Source organism: Salvelinus fontinalis, chromosome 13 (assembly GCF_029448725.1).
Source record: "Salvelinus fontinalis isolate EN_2023a chromosome 13, ASM2944872v1, whole genome shotgun sequence".
In the NCBI taxonomy this organism is placed as follows: domain Eukaryota; kingdom Metazoa; phylum Chordata; class Actinopteri; order Salmoniformes; family Salmonidae; genus Salvelinus; species Salvelinus fontinalis.
In genome coordinates, this window is record NC_074677.1 from 28,241,892 (window position 1) to 28,263,562 (window position 21,671).

The following is a 21,671-nucleotide window of genomic DNA, read 5'->3' on the forward strand; positions in this document are numbered from 1 at the left end:
AAGTGAGCAGGTGTAATCTAAATAAAGGGGAAAAGGCCCTTCTTGAATATAGGATGAGACATTCGAACCAATTGACTAGAGAACCAGTTTGGATTTAAGTATAACTTGTCTATGACTGATGCCTTTAGTGCAGTGCTTCTCAATTATTTTCTGTTATTTTCTGTTAGTAATACACCTTATTAGACTAAATGCTGCTATGTCATTTTATAGGAGCCCTATCCCAGCCTTTGCTCATACTTTGTACCTATGTGTTCCAGGATCAAGGCTGCTGTCCCCACCATCAAGCACTGTCTGGATCACGGGGCCAAGGCTGTGGTGCTGATGAGCCACTTGGGTCGTCCTGATGGGAACCCCATGCCTGACAAATTCTCCCTGGAGCCCGTGGCCGCCGAGCTCAAGAGCCTGCTGGGCAAGTGAGATCTCCTGGCTCCTTCCATGGCCCTCCATAGCTGCCTATTACCATGCGCCGAGTGAAATATTACTATTCCCAATTAATTAATCATATTTGTCATTTTGGAAATATTTGGGTTCTTTGTACTTAGTCAGTGTTTCATTATGTAGCCCAATAAAGTACTCAAATGTGCACGTGTTTGCTTTGCACTCATTCTCAGGGACGTGCACTTCTTGAAGGACTGTGTGGGTCCCGATGTAGAGCAGGCCTGCGCCGACCCCGCAGCCGGTTCCGTCATTCTCCTGGAGAACCTGAGATTCCACGTCGCTGAGGAGGGCAAGGGCAAGGACGCCTCCGGAAACAAGGTGGGTGCATATCACCGGCTGCAGCCGCAGTAGCCATTCCCAGAGGCCTTTTCTATTTACATAAATGGAGGACTCCTGCCCTGCAGAGGCCCAAGCTGCAGCTGCGTCACCATCCTGTGGTGTTAGCGTCAGCAGAGCCGCTAAGGGCAGAGAAGAAAAATAGAACCAAGCTTACAGTCACCAGTCAGATATCTGACTGAAAAAACAATAATTTTTCAGATTGAGACCAGGGTAGAGAAAATGGTGTCTGTGAGTACATCCATACTACACTTATGAAACTAGAACATAAAAAGACCATGATTTGGGGGATTTTTCACAACATTTAATCCTTTGTAGGGAGGATTGTTGACACTGAGTGTACAAAACATTAAGAACCCCTGCTCTTTCTATGACAGATTGACCAGGTGAATCCAGGTGAAAGCTATGATCCCTCATCGATGTCACTTGTTAAATCCACTTCAATCAGTGTAGATGAAGGGGAGAAGACCAGTTAAAGGATTTCTAAGCCTGGAGACAACTGAGACATGGATTGTGTATGTGTGCCATTGAAAGGAAGAATGTGCAAGACAAAAGATTTAAGTGGCTTTAAACAGGGTATGATAGTAGGTGCCAGGCGCACCGGTTTGTGTCAAGAACTGCAACGCTGCTGGGTTTTTCACGCTCAACAGTTTCCTGTGTGTATCAAGAATGGTCCACCACCCAACGGACATCCAGCCAACTTGACACAACTGTGGGAAGCATTGGAGTCAACATGGGCCAGCATCCCTGTGGAATACTTGACACCTTGTGGAGTCCATGCCCCGATGAATTGAGGCTGTTCTGAGGGCAAAAGGTGGGGCGGGGGGTGCAACTCAATATTAGAAAGGTGTTCTTAGTGTTTGGTATACTCTGTGTATATTTTACGTTTTGTATCTTAACACCATAATTGAGAAATAATTAATTGAAGTTTTTGTATTTGTGACATTTTGGCCTTACCTAGCTAAAAAAAATGTCTGTACTCATGAGGTATGTAGCCCATCTAAAATCATTTAAATTCGTTTTGATGTGAATATGATGTGATGTGACTTTAAGACTCGATAATATTTCATCTGTAGGTTCTGCAAAGCAAACATTGGTGTCGTATGAAGTGTACCGCTTGCACTGTAATATGAGTAGTATTTTGATTTCTATAACAAATTTCTTACATTTAAATGAGGATTATTGAAAAATATAAACCTTTATATTGAAATATACAAATTTTTGTTTTGCCAAATTTTTCTATATATTGTTGAACATGATAAACTCTACGGGCAAATCAAAGTTCCAGAGTGGGATTTCTGCTACTTTTAGTTATGATCCAATTTGTAAGCATTACCAACACAGTGAATGTGAAAATAGATTCAAAATGGTTGCCTCTGCTGGTGATTTGCAGGATGTGCAATGATACAAGTGAAAGGAGGGCTGTGATCGGTTAAATTGATTGTCTACTATGCCAATTTCTCTGTATAAAATGGGTCATAACTTTAAAACCAGCAGAGATTCCGCTCTGGAACTTCGATATGCCCGTAGAATATATTATGTTCAACGATATATTGAAAAATTGGCAATCCTTCCTCCAAAGGACCCCCTTGTATGGTTAAATGTCGTGAAAATCCCCCAAATCATGCTCTTTTCTTTATTCTAGTTTCGAGAGGAATGACCAGCTACAACAGACAGCAGCTCTTAAGAAGGTTGCACCTCTGAGAGTATTATGTCAATGCATAGGTTTATAGGATAAGTTTTGTAGTATCTATGCTTGTGCCTGAATCAAAGGCCAGGAGGCTACTTCTACCACCTCCATCTCCTCTCATACAGCCGCGGTGCTGCCCTGACCTGCTGACATTTTGAGTGAAGGGTAGTGGGTTGTCCCGGGCCGAGCATGTTGCTTTTCTTGCCATGTGAGCCCTGGCTGGTATGCAGCCCTTAGAGGGGGCAGAGGAGATAGGGAAAGGGGGCAGCTGTCAACCTTTCACAAGGTCCTCCGTTGGCTGGGTGGTGGCAGGCGACGGAGTAGGTAAGCCTAGATGTTACCCCTAACCACTGATTCGGGTTCTGATATTTTTAAATTCATTTTATGGTTAAGGTTAGGATTGTGGGTAGCGCAATCTGATCCCAGGTCTGTGGTTAAGGGCACATTCTATGATGACCTGGTTGAACTGCTCTTGTGCCAACTCATGGCATTTTGATGTGACTCCACAGATCAGCCTTGACCTTTCTGTGAAAGAGTTATAAACTTGGCTTGCTAAAGTGCAGTAGGAACTGGATCAAAAGTATGTACAGTATATTGACGTGCAGTACCCTGATCGTGCAGTCACCTCCTGGCATACTGCGGTATGTTCACCATCTTATAGATACACTGTATAGAATCGAAGCACCGCTGCAATGCGTTATTTTATGTTGGTTACTTTCGTCCGCGTGTGCGCGAATTAACTGGGGGACAATGCATGTGCTGGTGGCTTCGTTGCTCCATGGGGAACTCGTAAAGGCTCTCACATCTCTTCTGTGGGGAAAATCAGTTAAACCTGTCCTGAAGGCTCATATATTGGCTCATTTAAGCCCTAAAATAAATGTGTTCATATTGGCAGAATGGTGTATATAAATGTGTTCTGTGGGCCGAGTATTGTATAAAATACATTAAAATGCTCTGCATTCGTTGCATGCCTTTTAGAATAAATAAAACTGGGTTGGGTGAATAACTTGAAAAATGGCATCCATAAGTCTACTAATACATTAATTAATTAATGAATAAAAAAACTTTCACATAATAAATTACAAGGTTGAAATAACATTTATTTTTCTTTCAATTTGATCTACAGAATCTAATTATCAATATAAACTAGGCCTAGCCTACTCAAACGTCATTGGCTTTAGCAAGGGCTGTGTAGATTCATTCATTTTCAGCACAAGGAGTTTTTTAGGATTCAGTTTAGGCTAATTATTAGAAATACTGTACTGCTGTTTGGCGGCAGCACACACAATCTTTCAATCAATTGGAGTATTAGGTTACAGTGATGATGGCCTATGTAAAGTTTGTATCAATAGGCTAACAGTTGCATTTTTTCGATATGAAAAGGAGAGGGAAATATGACTGACCTGCACTACACCCAGGAAAGTGTCCAGATGACTGAGCTGATTGTCAAGTAGGCTAGGTGTGTGTAACGGCAGCCTTCCTCCTCTTCGTCTGAAGAGGAGGTGTAGCAGGGATCGGACCAAGACGCAGCGTAGTTTGTACTCAACATATTTAATTAAGACGAATAAACGTGAACACTTACAAATACAAAATAACAAATGTGGCAAACTGATACAGCCCTATCTGGTGCAGAGAAAACACAAAGACAGGAAACAACCACCCACAAAATCCCAAAACAAGCCACCTAAATACGATTCCCAATCAGAGACAACACAAAACACCTGCCTCTGATTGAGAACCATATTAGGCCAAACATAGAAACAGACAAACTAGACACACAACATAGAATGCCCACCCAGCTCACATCCTGACCAACACTAAAACAAGTAAAACACACAAGAACTATGGTCAGAACGTGACAGTGTGAATGTTCTCAAAGATCAATCATCTGATTACGAAACCCATTATGGCCCCCACAACCCATTATGGGGGCCATCAGTGGGACAAAGTTTTGCTGAGTCTATTAGATTGTGTTCATAATGATATGTTAGGCTACGCTGTTAAACCCTTTTTTCATGGGCACACAAATCCAAAGGATTTATGCAATTGCAAAATCAAACGCTTTTAACCAAAGTCACCTAACTTGCGTGGTTCTTCAATAGGCTATGCATAGTCTAATATACCTTACTTGTTGGGTGCGCATTTGGTATCCAGCTGTTTAGTTAGGCCTTGTGATATTGTCGACCATCATCAACTGATCCAGGAAATATTTTTTTGAAGGAGAGTCAAGCAACAAACCGCTGTTGTGATAGGCCTATAGCACACAATGAAAAAACAGCCAGTGCGGGAAAACGGTGTTTGGAAGAATGTCCAGAATATTTTGTCTCGTTGGGATCCATGTTGGATCCAATCCAATACCCCTATATGGTGAATTTGAATGATGTAAATAATGATAATAGTGAGAGCCCAGTAATAGATGGACTCCGATCCCTTTAATCATAGAGGCTATTGTTACTTTGTGTCTTTAAAATCACAATGTTTCTGTTTTTGTTGTCATGTGACAGTCTTTTTTTTAATTGAAAAGATCAAATGTCGGCCTTTTATCATATCCGAATGTTTTAGCTTGATCTGTTTATTTAATACATTCGGTAGCCTATGCTACAAAATATAATATTCTGCCTATATGAACACATTTATTTTAGGCCATGAAGCCTAAAGAACAGCTACATGATTTCATGAAAAGCAGCAAATACACATTGTTTCACATTCTTTAATAAAAGATTCAGAAACAGGAAATAGGCTACAGCTACCTTCAGTTTTCCCGCCAAATTGACTTACATGAAACTCAATGTATCGCAACGATGTTGAGTGTGCGGGGGGTCTGTACGCAGCGTAGCACTTTCCACAAAAAGAACTGAACCATGGATTAGTCTCTCCTGGCCCATCGACTACTTTCAGGGTGAGGGACCCTCTAACATTACGTTTTAAAATATAGAACTTCCCTTTTATGCTCAGTAACGATCGAAGTGTGGAGGCCAGTGTTTTCTCTTGACGTTTGGACCATTTGTGTAAATCACCCTACCTTTGTATCGTGCCTTGTGTGTTGAGCCTCTGAATTGTCTTGCATCACTACTCATATGTGCCACACCTAGTGTTCTGCCACTCTGGTGGAGTTAATGCAGGCACAGCTTTACCTGGTGGCCTCTAGAGCAGGGTTTTCCAAATTCTGTTCCCCCCCCCCCGTGCATGCTTTTTCTGGGGGGGGGGGCAGTTTGGGAAGCCCTGCCAAGAGGTGTAGTGCATGACAGAATTTCAGAGCGCACATTTGTACAAAATGGCTGCAGACATTCATGGATGGATGACGGATCCCCTCACTGTTCTTGCTGCAGGGGGAAGGCAAAGAAGTACTGCCTGAAGCTCAAAGGGAGTTCCTTCTAAACTTCCTGAAGAAGCCACCAGGTGCCCAGAGATGTGAGATGGAAAAAGGATCAATGGAGCTATGGAAAGCTATAAATAACATGATGGATGTGGCGCTGGACACTCACCAAAAGGCCTGGCAAGCAGAACCGGATGCCTTGGCCAGGAGTAGTACTCTACAGTGTATTGTCAGCATGGAGGATGGACATTTACTCACCCAGTCCCCTGAGCAAGAAGTCCAAGTTTCTGTCAGCAAACCAGATAATAGGGAAAATGTGCTAAAAGCTCCGCTAACTGCCGAAGCTGAGAAGAGGAAGAAGGCTAAAGAAAGCCTGCTGAAACAGAAAGAGCAACGGCGATCCGCCAAGCTGGAGAAGTATTGGAAGGGTACTTTGCAGGAGCTGCAAACTTTGAAACGGGTAAATAGAAGAAAATGTGCTCCACACGATGAAGCTGAAGACTTGAAGAGGAGGCTGAATGTTTCAAGATCTCCTGTGCAAAACTGAAGAGGAGAAAAGGTGTCTTCGAGAAGAGGTTGATGACCTCAATGAAGAATGCACAGTCCAAGGAAAGTGCATTGAGAACTTGAAACGGGAGAGGAGTGAGCTACAGGCCAAAGTGGAAGAACTGGTGCAGGTACCCGAGAGTCAAGATAAAGAAACCGAGACTTGTGCGTCTTATACTGTTCCTCAAGCTGTAAGCTGCTAAACCAGCACATTAATAGATGGTCACAGCCAGACGGACACCCCACCAGATTTAATCTCTGTGAGTAGCCAGACTGTCAGGCTTGATGAATCGCATAAGAATGATGCATCTCAAAACTGCCCATCCCATGCTGATGTTAACCATGATTCATGTGAGTGTGACCCCAGTGCAATGCTGAAGGCCCTGTGCACTCAAGAAGAAGAAGATGAGTGGTGGTGGGATGCTGAGCGGGAGATGGAAGATGATTGCCAAACGCTGAACTACCAGGGTCCCACTAACTCGGTGAGTGAATCCATTTCATATGGTAATGTTTCTTATGGGAAACATTCAGAACCAGAGATGGCAAATGAAGAGACATGAATGACTAACCACCATGGAAGGAAGTCTCACCTCCCACACCACAAGGTTGCAGCTGCCAGCCAGGAGGAGCACTGGTACCAAAGTTGCCACAACAAAGACGGGTGCTCGGAAAGATTGGACCAAGTTGGGCCCTTTCTGTAAACCACCGTTTCATTTGATAAATATACCAGCTTTTGCCTTGTTTTGAACCGTGCCTTATGTGTTGCACCTCTGAATTGTCTCGCATCACCATCCTCCTATGTTCCACACCTAGTGATCTGCCACATGTATTATAGACCATTAATACACTTGATTAACTTTGCCATCAGAACAGCCTCAATTCGTAGGGGCATGGTATTGTCGTGACGTTGCTACCATTTAATGCGATGATGGCTATTCATCGAATAATTACATACCACGTTCAATTATTACGCATTTAAATTAATCATATAACAATTAAGTAGTAATCTGGGGCACCACGGGAAAAGTTTAACGAGTTACCGTTTCCCGAATTAAATATCAGAATGTCTCGATATACTATCCGTCATCCATCAATAATTTGCTCCTGTTTCAGTCTCATTCTGAACGCCGTAATATCCTATAAATCTGTACGAACCCTAGTCTCCATGATGAATCGGCGATACACAAATTGGCTTATTTATTTACTAACTAATGAAATAATCACACAGAATTACATAAACACACACCTTAGATTATACATTGATTACTAACACAATGCAATTAAAAGTCCCTAGTGGACTAACCCGATATGGCGGCTGGTTGCACAAAGAAAAGGGGTGGGGAAAGAGAGCGGGAGGAGAGACAAAAGAATTCAACTATCGTACATACAGTTGAATACTACGCTCATGGTAAATATGGATATTTAGCACCCCAACAACCGCTCATTCGGGCTTTAGAAATGCAATGTACATATTTACGCATGTATGACTTTGTCGTCTCTCTCTGTTGAAATCACTCGATCAGCCTGTGGAGAGTAGTTTGACAGAAGTCTCTGGTTGTCCACCAGAAGTCACAATGTACTTAGTAGTTGTGGAAGTAGGCTATCTTTGTTTTGGAAGTGTTCGTTAGACTGGATCCATCAGAGTACCACACAAGGGTGGGAGGAAAATGTTCTTCCCCTCTCGTTCTTCCCCTCTCCAACATGTAGTCTTTATCTTCTTAACTCGAGAGTTTGAGTCTTACAATTTCTGGTCTGGTAGAGTCTAACCATTCGTGACATCTGGCGCAACACCGTCCGTATACTGGTCTCAATGGTTGATTATTCAGGGTACAGCTAGAACCATTTTACATGCCAGCAGCAACCCGGCAATGTACTGGTCTGTAGAGATTTTCTTCTCTGTTGAAAGTTTCAGAGTTTCTAACCATTTCGTACCGTTCAGCTCACGCTGTCGGTCACGCTGTTCTATTATGTTAATTAATCAGCGAGTCCTTTTAAGCACTCGCCTTGCAGGGCAGTTCCATCACGTTGCCCCAATGTCTGTGCTCACGTGGGCGTGGTTACTGACTTGGCAAAAGTCTGAAAAAACATTCTCATTTAGAAGGCTAAAATCACATTTCATCTTCTCACAAATAGTTTCATATTTTTTTTATTTTTTTAAAATAAATTTTCCCCCCTTTTCTCCCCAATTTTCGTGGTATCCAATCGCTAGTAATTACTATCTTGTCTCATCGCTACAACTCCTGTACGGGCTCGGGAGAGACGAAGGTCGAAAGCCATGTGTCCTCCGAAGCACAACCCAACCAAGCCGCACTGCTTCTTTAACACAGCGCGCCTCCAACCCGGAAGCCAGCCGCACCAATGTGTCGGAGGAAACACCGTGCACCTGGCCCCCTTGGTTAGCGCGCACTGCGCCCGGCCCGCCACAGGAGTCGCTGGAGCGCGATGAGACAAGGATATCCCTACCGGCCAAACCCTCCCTAACCCGGACGACGCTAGCCCAATTGTGCGTCGCCCCACGGACCTCCCGGTCGCGGCCGGCTGCGACAGAGCCTGGGCGCGAACCCAGAGACTCTGGTGGCGCAGCTAGCACTGCGATGCAGTGCCCTAGACCACTGCGTCACCCGGGAGGCCAAATAGTTTCATATTTAATCATATAACAACATTTAGATGTAAACCTGACCCCTTGAATGCGTAAACTTTCAGAGATAGTTATTTAGTTATACCGTCCTAAACAATAACTGATTTGATAAGATTATTGTCCCACCAACCATTTCCCACATTATTTACATTAGAAATATTGTTTCAATGTCCAACCTTTTTATATTACAGTACTGCAAAGTCTCGCTCTGTTGTAACAACGGGATTTTTTAACTTCCATTTCTGCAGAGTGGGAGAGAGAGTTCCTGCAAGGTATTTATGACCATCATAAAACTGGCCAACTCCCCCAGGAGAGGGGGGGTCTTGAAACCTTTGGTTAGCCTGCACCTTTGATCTCCATCCAGGAGGCCAAGTCATGACAGTATTCTACAAAGTGTCAAGTGTTCCACAGGGATGCTGGCCCATGTTGACTCCATTGGTTCCCACAGTTGTCAAGTTGGCTGGATGTCCTTTGGGTGGTGGACCGTAGTTAATACACACACGGGAAACTGAGCGTGTGAAACCAAGCAGTGTTGCATTTCTTGACACACTCAAACCGGTGCGTTGAATGGCACACTTACACCATCCATGTCTCAGTTTCTCTCAAGGCATAAACATCCTTCTTTTCAACGGTCTCCTCCCCTTCATCTACACTGATTGAAAGCAATTTAACAGGTGACATCAATAAGGGATTGTAGCTTTCACCTGAATTTACCTTTGTCAGTCTGTCATGGAAAGAGCAGTTTTGTACACTGTGTAGATATGGGTCATATTGTTGAATTTCCAAAAATGAACTATAACTTCATATAAAGAATGACTAGGCATTGATACCATCTATATGAATAAATGAGGCCTCTCTATATACTGCACAATGGGTCGTACAGCTCTCTATTCTAGATGTAATAGAGCCTGATGGTTGTAACCTGAGCCCTCTGCCATCTATAACAATGTGTTCTATCCTCTCCTTTCTCTGCTAGACCAAAGCAACCCAGGAGCAGATTGATTTCTTCAGAGCCTCTCTGTCTAAACTGGGAGATGTCTACGTCAATGATGCCTTCGGCACAGCACACAGAGCCCACAGGTAGGTTCACTGGACACTACTGTGGAGTGATGATGATTATTGTCCTTCAAGATAATTATTTTTCTGTCAAATCACTCATTGCCACTCCGTGTCTCCTACTTTCCTTAATCTTATTCTCTTCTTTCTTCCTCTCTTCCTCTTTTTTTCTGTCTCCTTGCTTCTCCTTCTCACACTGCTTTTCCTCTCCCTTTCTCCCCTTCCCTGCATACCTGCCTCTCCCTCCCCCAGCTCCATGGTTGGAGTGAACCTGTCCCAGAAGGCTGCAGGTTTCCTGATGAAGAAGGAGCTGGACTACTTTGCCATGGCTCTGGAGAAACCAGCCAGGCCCTTTCTGGCCATTCTCGGAGGGTAAGTAACTGGTCCACGGCTCTGGTTATGGATGGGGCTGGGATAGCTCATCGGTGATCAATTAGGAATAAAGTACCCAGAGGCCTGCATCTGCTTCTCTGGTATCACTCTATTGAGCACTGGCTCTTCAACTAGCAGCACAAAAAACACCAATGTTTTAAATCAATTTTATTTGTGGAGTGTTCTTTGTTACAACTATGAAACAGAAAGAGAATGTATTACAACACGGTGACAGCTTTTTATAATGATACCCCAAAATACCCCAACCACCAAGACGCATGGTCAGCAAGATGCACGGTCAAATGAAAACATCAGTAGCCTAAAATCACTATAAGCGCAAAGTGTGCTTGATAAATAGTGAAAATCAGCACAAAAGCAATAATGGCATTATAATGAATGTGTCGATATGACAGCAGTCAGATAGTCTATTATTTATACGTTGGATACCATGACGAATTGACGAATGTCTGTTTCTTTGTCATCAAAATGGAGCTAACACATGATCTCTCTGAAGCATTCCCGTGACATGGTTTCTCTAAAGAAAAGTATCCCATAGATGTCTGACCAGAAGCTCTCCATATAGACGCTCTTTACACCGAATGCTCCACGGACACACAGGATTGAAATGAATGCTTCCAGCTCATCAACAGTCTGATCCCAGGCAGTGTCTCCTTGCTCCGTGTGCGCCTTAGCCACAGTACAGTCCCTGAATGCTGTAGCATGTCCATGTCACATAATCAACGAAAGATGGTGAGTGCATTGCTGATGTTGTTTTTTTGCTTGAGCTGTAGGACCCGTGCTCTTAGTGATGAGATTTTGTGCTGATAATCGACCTATAGCGTTGTCACCGGCTTGTTCTATGTAAACGGTGCTGTCCCTTCCTCGCTCCTGTCTTACTGTTTCATTTGGTAGTGGCACGAGCACATGCGTGGTGTGCACCGTTCTGCCTTTTTTGCGCTTAGGCCTCTGTGTTATTCAGGCTGAGGCTCAGAATCTGAAGAATAATCATCAGCGATGTCAAGATTAATTTCTTCCCCGCTGTCTGAGTCGTTTTCATTCAGATCTTGTAGCAGCCCTAACGCAGTATGTGTATCCATTCGTCTTGGTCTTCTTGCCATTGTAAATTACGCACTCTCTCACTGTGTACTCCAAGTATGCCAGAGTAGACTGATAAAACTGCTTGGATTTGAAGGACTGATATAGGGTACACACCATTTTGAGATAATAATTAGAATATACCAACGCAATAGGATGTTCCTCCCTGATCTTCTTTCACAATTGGTGATTACATCATTATGCATCATTCGCTTACCCTCCCTCATCAACTCACCCATTCTCCCCATCACACTTTCCTTCATTTATTTAATCTGTTATAGGTGTGAAATTAGTTTAGGTTATGTTTTGAGGCAATTATCATGGTGATTTATCAACTGGGCACGGCACATTCCACTATCAGGAGAAGGAGCAGAGCAGGTCCTACTGTCGGGAGGAGGGGCAACGGGGAAAACAATTCAAAAAAGGACGTGCCCTCATAAAACTGTTTAACTAATATTAAAGAAGTCTTGATGTATTGCTTGCCTGAGGTAGAGTACCTCATGATAAGCTGTAGACCACACTACCAAAAGTTCTCATCTATATTATTCGTAGCCATCTTTATCACCACAAACCAATGCTGGCACTAAGACCGCACTCAACAAGCTGTATAAGACCATAAGCAAACAAGAAAATTCTCATCCAGAAGCTGCGCTCCTAGTGGCCGGGGATTTTAATGCCGGCAAACTTAAATCTGTTTTACTGAATTTCTACCAGCATGTCACGTGCAACCAAAGGAAAAAAAACTCTAGACCACCTTTACTCCACACACAGAGACTCATACAAAGCATTCCCTCACCCTCCATTTGGCAAATCTGACCATAATTCTATCGTCCTGATTCCTGCTTACAAGCAAAAACTAAAGCAGGAAGTGCCAGTGACTCGCTCAATACGGAAGTGGTCAGATGACGCGGATGCTACACTACAGGACTGTTTTGCTAGCACAGACTGGAATATGTTCCGTGATTCATCCAATGGGATTGAGGAGTATACCACATCAGTCACCGGCGTTCATCAATAAGTGTATCGACGATGTTCTCTCCACAGTGACCGTATGTACATATCCCAACCAGAAGCCATAGATTACAGGCAACATCCACACCGAGCTAAATGCTAGAGCTACCACTTTCAAGGAGCGGGACACTAATCCAGACGCTTATAAGAAATCCCACTACGCCCTCAGACGAACCATCAAACAGGCAAAGCGTCAATACAGGACTAAGATTGAATCCTACTACACCGGCTCTGACCCTCGTCGGATGTGGCAGGACTGATCGGAAAAGACGGGCCGAACAGGCCCCCATTAACATTGACGGGGCTGTAGTGGAACGGGCCGAGAGTTTCAAGTTCCTTGGTGTCCACATCACAAACAAACTATCATGGTCAAACACACCAAGACAGTCGTGAAGAGGGCACCAAAACACCCTTTCCCCCGCAGGAGACGGAAAAGATTTGGCATGGGTCCTCAGATCCTCAAAAAGTTCTACAGCTGCACCATCGAGAGCATCCTGACCGGTTGCATCAGCGCCTGGTATAGCAACTGCTCGGCATCTGACCGTAAGGTCCTACAGAGGGTAGTGCGTACAGCCCAGTACATCACTGGGGCCAAGCTTCCTGCCATCCAGGACTTATATACTAGGCAGTGTCAGAGGACGGCCCAATAGATTGTCAAAGACTTCAGTCACCCAAGTCAGACTATTTTCTCTGCTACCACACTGCTGCTACTCGCTTTTTATTATCTATGCATAGTCACTTTACCCCTACCTCCATGTACAAATTACCTCGACTAACCTGTACCCACGCACGACGTTGGCTCGGTACCAGTACCTCCTGTGTATAGCCTTGTTAATATTTACTAAATATATATATATAAAAAAGTATTTCTTAACTCTATTTCTTGAACTGCATTGTTGGTTAAGGACTTGTAACTAAGCATGTCACGTTAAGGTCTACACCTGTTGTATTTGGCGCATCAAGTTTGATTTGATTTGAACTCCAATTCTGTTTGTGATATTAAGATTCCAACAATGGCAGTGTGTTCTATAGACTTATTTAGGAAAGGTCAAGGACAGAGGGGGTCAGGACTTAAAAAATGGCAGAGTTATTAAAAAAATTACCTTCATGAGCAGTCAAAATGACTGCTTTAGCTAGAGTTTCTAGTGTTAAAGGAGAATTCCACTCAAAAACTATCTTTTGGTATTTGTTTCATTAGTCCAGTGCTTCTCAATTATTTTATGTTACGCCCCCCCTAGCAAGAAGTAAACATTTCGCGCCCCCCAACTCTCCGCCGCGACTGTAAATAGTATCATTTGTCTATAAAATTGTTATAAGTACACCTCTGGATAACATTGTATCCTTATTAACATTAAAGAAAACAAAAAAAGAAAGAAATATAGATCAACTTACAACAAAGAATAACTTTATTAACGTTGTTTTTTAGTCTGTAACAGAAAAGACTTAAAGTGCATCGATTTGCCTGAAATTAAAAAAAAATATTCAAGCCTTATTTAAACTGTAAACATTTTTTGACCATTTGATACTGAAAAATAAAATATAATCATTAAATAATAATACATTCAAATTGATCAGCAACATTAATCCAGGAGCACAATATATGAAACACTGACCTATAAAACAAAAATGAATAAAACAATTTGTGATGATTAAAAAAAAAAAAAAAATCATAATAATAATTTAAATTTAAAATGAGGAAGTCATAGTTTTTATTTTTGCAGCACTTGCGTCATCCAGTATGACAGAGACCATGTCTAATGCTGCAGGCAGTATCAGCTCCTCTGCTATGGAGTGTTTTTTTTGCACTGAGCAATTTGGTAAGCCACCTGATATGATGCTAACAGTGCTCCCTGGTTTACTGAAGTAGCATTCACAAAGCGGGACGATTGTTGGCAATATTCGGCACGTTTTCGCTGAAAAAACTCAAGCGGCTTATCAGCGTGATTGGGGTGTAATGTCTTTAAGTGACGCCTTAATTTATTTGGCTTCATGTTGTCCACTACCAACATTTTTAGACACAGTAAACATACCGGTCTTTCCTCGTCTCCCACCGTAGTCACAGTGAAGCCAAGCGCTACATACGCGTCGTCATATTTCCTCGTCTTAGCTTTCGGGAGACTTACGTTTGTCTCATTATCTCTGTCTCTCTCCTTTCTTTTCATCCCTATTAAATATTTTTCCATGGTGTCTCTTAAGGGTTTGTTATCTGCACTTCATATACAGTGGGGCAAAAAAGTATTTAGTCAGCCACTAATTGTGCAAGTTCTCCCACTTAAAAAGATGAGAGAGGCCTGTAATTTTCATCATAGGTACACTTCAACTATGACAGACAAAATGAGAAGAAAAAATCCTGAAAATCACATTGTAGGATTTTTAATGAATTTATTTGCAAATTATGGTGGAAAATAAGTATTTGGTCAATAACAAAAGTTTATCTCAATACTTTGTTGTATACCCTTTGTTGGCAATGACAGGGGTCAAACGTTTTCTGTAAGTCTTCACAAGGTTTTCACACACTGTTGCTGGTATGGTTTTGGTTTTGGCACTATGTCAACAATGGACTAGTTTCTTTTAAGCTTGTATGTAATACTTTAATATTTCTGGCAGTACTCATGCATTCTAGTCTTTCCTTATCACTGGCCACTTTACAGCCTTGCACAGTGGGGAAAATTGAGCCACACACACACAGCTAGCTACCGTTGGAAACATGTCGAAATTGGCCAGTGTTGGAGTCCATTTCAGCCGGGCATTGTGCAACCGCTATATCCAATCCGGTTCTTTCACTGCCACAGTTCAGCTTTTTGGCCCTCTGCCACTGACAAAGTACATTGATGTGAATTGGCTAATAATAAGCCACACGACAATGCATGAAAGGCGGTAGGATTTAGTTCTAAATTCATTAAACAACAAACAAATAATGTAACACCAAAAAAATGACTTTCTGAATATGGCTATCTTCCTCAACTAGAAACCTTTCCGTAACTGAGTTTTACCATGTGTGTTTATAACTACGCTTACATTGCATTAGGTTGCAAGATCTAATCTCCGAGCTGACAAGGTAAAAATCTGTCGTTCTGCCCCTGAACAAGGCAGGTAACCTACTGTTCCTAAGCTGTCATTGAAAATAACAATTTGTTCTTAACTGGCTTGCCTAGATAATAAATAAAGGTAAAATAAAAAAATTATAAAAAATTGTAACTGTGTTTTATAATGGATTATAGATATGGGCTTCAAATAAATGAGCTTCATATCATTGTTTTACTATGTTTACCAGTGTTTTCATAGTTTCTCTTTGTTGTGTGCAGAGCCAAGGTCAAGGACAAGATTCAACTGATCAACAACATGTTGGACCAGGTCAATGAGATGATCATTGGTGGTGGCATGGCCTTCACCTTCCTCAATGTCCTCAACAACATGGAGGTGAGGACAAAGGGGGTGGAGGACTGAGGGAGATGATACTTTGTTTTAAGGGAGACACTGGAGGGGAGAAGGGTGGGAGAAATGGAGAGGAGGATTCTGCCCCTTTTTTTGGGCCAATTGTGTTTATCATAATTTTAACCTATTTGATTGAATGTAACTCAACTCACTCATGCCTCAGCACAATCTAGTTAAATCTGGGGTCACATTAGCTTTAAAAAATGCAGACCATCAAAAAATCGGAGTTTCAACCATTTCACCGACTTTTTATATTGAAAGTTTTTTTTTTCTTCAATAGAGTAATAAGGGGCATGCAACTATAGTTTTTCTTAACACAAAAAACGCAGAATATCGTTTTCATTAGAAGTGCAACGCTATTTGGCTTACAATGAAAAAGCAAGGTATTATTTTTCAAAAATGATGTATGGCCATCAAATTTGTAATCTTTATTATAGAAAGAATTTTGCCAGCTACATTTCCTAATGTTTTGCTTGAAGTGAATCTTGCATTTTAACTTGCTATCAGAGAGAAACTACTCTGGAGGAAAGTACTGGAGAAAAGTAGCCTACACATCAGTCAGAGCGCTGTCTGGTGATCCAATGACAAAGAAAATGTATTGCAACTGAAGCACGAAATTAATCTGAGCATAATTTACAATAAGAAGCGCTTTAGATCTGCGTTTACAAAATGCAGAAAGATTAAAAAATATATGTTTTGTCTTTCCTTTTCTGTGTGGAAAAACACAATCCTTTTGTTAACGCGACCCTAGTTAAATATGTTCAATGATTGACTGTGTTGTATATCATAGTGGATGTAGTTAAAATGAGTGATCCTCTCTTCCCTGGCAGATCGGCACCTCCCTGTATGATGAGGAGGGCGCCAAGATCGTCAAAGAGCTGATGGCCAAGGCTGAGAAGAACAAGGTCAAGATCAACCTACCGGTCGACTTCATCACCGCCGAGAAGTTTGACGAGCATGCCCAGACTGGCAACGCCACTGTGGCTGCTGGCATCCCCGCAGGCTGGATGGTGAGGAGAGGAGGAGAGCAACCTGGGTCATGTTCATAAGGGCATGCAACGGGAAAAACATTGAAACGCTTTGTAACAGAGAACTAAAATGAGCTTTGGACAAGTCAAGGGAAGTCCCTCCAAGTTTCAGTCTGTTTTCTTCAGTTTGGTACCTAATGAACACAACCCTGATTGGGTTTTATTGTCTTCTTGAGGGGTGGGTAGTCATGGGAATTTTCCTTAGTTATTGTGCTAGCTAGCAATTTGATATACTGTATCACTTTCATAGTGAAATAAAATATAGGATGGTTTTATGTAGATATTGTAGATGAATAGGTAAAACTGGGGTTGAGCTCTGTATCCCTCGCTCCCTCTGTTCTCCCCAGGGTCTGGACTGTGGACCGGAGAGCAACAAGCTCTTCGCAGAGGCTGTAGGCAGAGCCAAGCAGATTGTGTGGAACGGCCCCGTGGGTGTGTTTGAGTTTGAGAACTTCGCCAAAGGAACCAAGAGCCTGATGGACAAAGTGGTGGAGGTCACCAACTCGGGGTGTGTCACAATCATCGGTAAGACCCTCTACCACTGTTTGCACAATTACCATGAAGCACGTCTTTCACCAGGCACCTGAGACAATGTTTGCAAATAAATACATGTATAATTGAGATATTTAATTAAACCAAGCCTGCTACTGTGTATAATGTTAACAAATGTTTTTATTCAAGTTTATGCTTGCTCTGCCGTTTTGATTAGAAGTTTTTCTTCATCCACTCTATCATTCTCACCGTTAGATGGCGCCAAATACCAACGCCCTTTCTTCCTCACATCTATAGTAGTGAATGATCACTATCACAGTGAAGGGTCTGTATGACCTTAATTTTAACCCCATGTTGTCTTGTTGATGCCCAGGTGGAGGCGACACCGCTACCTGCTGCGCCAAATGGGGCACAGAGGACAAGGTCAGCCATGTCAGCACAGGAGGCGGAGCCAGTCTGGAGCTTCTGGAGGGTGAGTGACGTCAGCACGGTCTCATCCGGACTTTTGACCTATGTCCAGTTCAAAATCAACCCCCTAACTGCTACCCCATGACACTACGTAGTTTCTTCCCTATTGCTTACACACATTAAGTTGTTTCAGATCTGCAAGGTGGTATGATGTAGTGTCTGTAAGTAGATGCAACAGCAGACTAGCAACAAATGACTGCATTTCTGTATGGTAGTTCCCTTTCAATCAGTTAACTTCGGTACAACATACTATAGGGAGTTGCACTTTTGCGTCTTCGGTTGAAGGATCTACAATCACGCTTGACAAGGCAAATTAAATCCGCGCCTCACTGGAAGCCTCACTTTCCACAGGTGATAAGCGTGAGGCTCAGATTCATTTCTTCAATTATTCCGCTCTTCACCTGAGTATGAAAAGAAACGATTCACACTACTAAAGCAAACAATTGGAAACTGGATTTCGTTGACGAATGGACAACAACCTGGTCCAAGCCGCATTCAGCTAAGCTGATACTACCAGTGTGTGCCCCCTTCATGGATCTGGAGGAGGCAGGGCTGATGCACACTTCTCCAGTGGGTGGCAAGCTAGCTGGCTACCTAGCCCCTTTTGCTAACAAGGATGTGGATAATGCGAATCCTACACTCCCGAACAAGCACTGTCACTTTTCGGCTGCTCAGCTGGGTGACGTTTTATTGTCCAGAGAGGCTGGTTAGGGCGCACATGTCGTTTTTGACAGTTCCTCCACCTACTGGGGATAATGGCTTCTATCATAGTGGTCATTCCCCTGGGATTATTATTGGTGCAGCCGTTCTACGCTGGGTGCTAGCAACGCGCTTGGATGCATCTTGCCACCTAAACCAGTCGATTCAGGTGTCCCCAACATGCCTTCGGGGCCAGGTGTTATCCCGCAAGGTGGCCATGACTCGTCCCCCCCCAAGGGTGCGGAGCGCTGTGCGAGGTTTACTCAATTTGGGGAGTATGGACAGTGTCAGAGTGCCCGACATATCAATTACCTGGAACTTCTGACCGTGTCCTTAGCGCTCAGCCACCTCCCGTTTGTCGGCAAGCATATGCTGGTCAGATCCAACCACATGGCGATGGTGGTATACAGTACATCAACAGGCGGAGGGGACTCAGTCCATCCACTCCTCATCTTGGCCCGCTCCCTATAGCTGTGTAGCAGTGTGCATTTGCTCTCACTTCGGGTGATGCATGTTCCCATTTGCCTCAACTCGGGTGCGGATCTGCTATCCAGGGGGGGCCCTCTTCCTCAAAATGGGGGCTACACCAGTGGCCTCTGACCCTCCTTTACGCATTTCTGCTAGTGGTTCTGATTCAGCCCACGTGAAGAGAGTGCGCCAGGAGGGCTTCATTCATTCACTCATTCTTTTGGCTGCCCGTTGGCCCAGGCAGCCTTGGTTCACGAAGATCATTGTCCCAGGCGCATGGGCAGCTTTGACACGTTTTGGTTCCTATGGGCCTGGCCCCTGAAAGGAACAATCTGATGGTTTGAGGCTTACCTCAAAATGTTATTGCTACCATTCCGTCTGCAAGTGCGCCCTCCACAAGAGGGCTATATGCATACAAGTGGAAAGCGTTTGAGCTCTGGTGCCGAAAGAAAGGGCTTGTTGTTTTTCAGTGTTCTGTGAGGGACATCCTTATGTTCCTACAGGAGCTTTTTTGAGCAGGGGTGGGGCCTTCTCCATGTTTAGAAGTGTACATGGCTGCAATCTCAACATGTCATGTGGGAATTGGCAGAGCCTCGGCTAAACATGTTGGGGACCTCCACGCGTTATCTGTACACCCTTCCTGTACTCAGTTTGCCCCAGGTGACAAAGGTGACGTTGCATCCAAAAGCCACCTTTGTCCCGAAAGTCAGGTCCTTAGCTTTTGAGCCATTTACTTTTTCACCACCTCCTTTTGCTTCTGAGGAGCAACAGAGGTTACATGCCCTATGTCCGGTGCTAGCTTTACGCACGTACATTGAACGGACACGGGATATCTGGTTATGTGACCAGCTTTTTGTCTGTTTTGCTAATCCAGCTCATGGCAGGGTGCTCTCCAAGCAGCATATCTCCCACTGGACTGTGGAGGCCATCTCCTACGCGTCCACTCCGCCAGGCAGCTGACTGCGTCTTGAGCATTGACTATAGGAGATATTTGTGCTGCAGCAAGTTGGGCATCACCACACACTTGTGAGGTGTTGTCGCTTGGATGTCACTGCTCTGTGTAGCCCACAGTGTGCTTAATGCTGGGACAGAGGAAAGTCACTAGGCAGTGCACCGGGTGCGCAATACCCAGACTGCCGCATCTGGCAGGGTCAGGTCTTGGTGGTCTGCCATTAGCAGTTTCATTTAGTATCCATTGGGGCTGGCTTTGGGTGTAATTTATATTTCCCCATATTATGTTCTTCCGAAGTTGACTGCATAAAAGGGAATGTAATGTTATGACCATAACTACTGTTCCCTGAAGGAGGGAATGAAGTACAACACCTGTTTGGCCCCACGCTGCCTGTTGCTGGGCTCGGTAAAGACCGGTATTACATTTGAAGGAATGAATCTGAACCTCATGCTTATCACCTGTGGAAGGCGGGGCTTCCGGCGCAGCACCGATTTTCATTGGCCTTGTCAGGTGTGATTGTAGATACTTCAACTGAAGTCGCAAGAGTGCGACTCCCCATAGCGTGTTGTACCTCGTTTCCCTCTTTCAGGGAACAGTAGTGCGGTGACCATATTGTATGTCCTTCCTCTCTGCCCACAGGTAAAGTGTTGCCCGGTGTGGATGCCCTCAGCAGCGCTTAAGCCCCATCCCCATCATCTAGGAGAGGTGGGAGTGAAGACAAACACCCGCCAGAGTTTGGACACCCACCCAGCCCCCAAGGCAAAGTGCTCCCTAAGTTTCCCTCCCTAAGTTTCCCACCCTGCGCTTGTCTAGCACCACCCCTGATCTCTAGTCTACTACTGTACAGATGGCTGACACAAACTGCAATATCTCTCTCGCTCCTACACGTGTTCAACCTCTACATCACTGAGGAAGTGCAGGTGTTCTCAGCAGAAACCACCCTCCCTCCCTCATATGCACTTATGTTCCTTCGAGCTGTGTTTTTCAGAGACCAGTCAACTGCAGCTACAACTGTATTCATCATACCGAAATGTGGGAATTTGTCATCTGCATCGCCTGTGTAAAAGAGTGCTTGCGTGTGTTTGTTTGTATTACTCTTGTATAGCCAGCCAGCCCAGGGAGTTTTACAACCCTAAAAATGTGTTGTAACTCTATCTAGACCTTTATATTTGTCTTCACACAAATGTCTCTGTGTCAGTTGCCCCCATTGTCTCAATCATGTTTCTCCCCTCTGTTATGTCATCCATCCTATGACCCTGTGGCTTGTAAGATGGTTGTTCCCCAGTGGTGGTTTCAGGGGTCGAGCTACTGGAAGTCATGTGACCTGAACAGACGCTCACAGAATAAAACGGTGTAAAATAAATAAAAATGGACTAGTTATTTGTACTTTAGTGTCATTCATTGTTAATTTCGTCAAATATTTGTCAAACACCTATTTTTCAGTGGCAATTGACAAGACTATAAATAATAGAACCAGAAAAAATTTGAAGTAAAGAAAAAAAATATATATATTTTCAGACTACTAAAACAAGGTGAATATTTATGACTAAAATATGACTACTAAGGGGAATGGACAAAATATTTTGATTTTGAGAGATTTTCGTTGATGAGCACACTTAATACTGTTTAGC

At 43.5% G+C, this 21,671-nt stretch overlaps 1 protein-coding gene across 1 annotated transcript in view; it reads left to right on the forward strand.

Annotated features, from left to right (window-relative positions):
- The window catches only part of LOC129868355 (phosphoglycerate kinase-like), a 35,798-nt gene extending 14,372 nt beyond the window's left edge, over positions 1-21,426 (forward strand). Inside the window, exons 3-11 of the mRNA XM_055942268.1 lie at positions 258-413; positions 612-756; positions 9,941-10,044; positions 10,273-10,392; positions 15,804-15,918; positions 16,764-16,943; positions 17,309-17,486; positions 17,827-17,925; positions 20,680-21,426. Of these exons, the coding sequence (XP_055798243.1) occupies positions 258-413; positions 612-756; positions 9,941-10,044; positions 10,273-10,392; positions 15,804-15,918; positions 16,764-16,943; positions 17,309-17,486; positions 17,827-17,925; positions 20,680-20,720 (1,138 nt within the window). The 3' untranslated portion in view covers positions 20,721-21,426. The remainder of the gene's footprint in view (positions 1-257; positions 414-611; positions 757-9,940; positions 10,045-10,272; positions 10,393-15,803; positions 15,919-16,763; positions 16,944-17,308; positions 17,487-17,826; positions 17,926-20,679) is intronic.
- Positions 21,427-21,671: the final 245 nt, after the last annotated feature.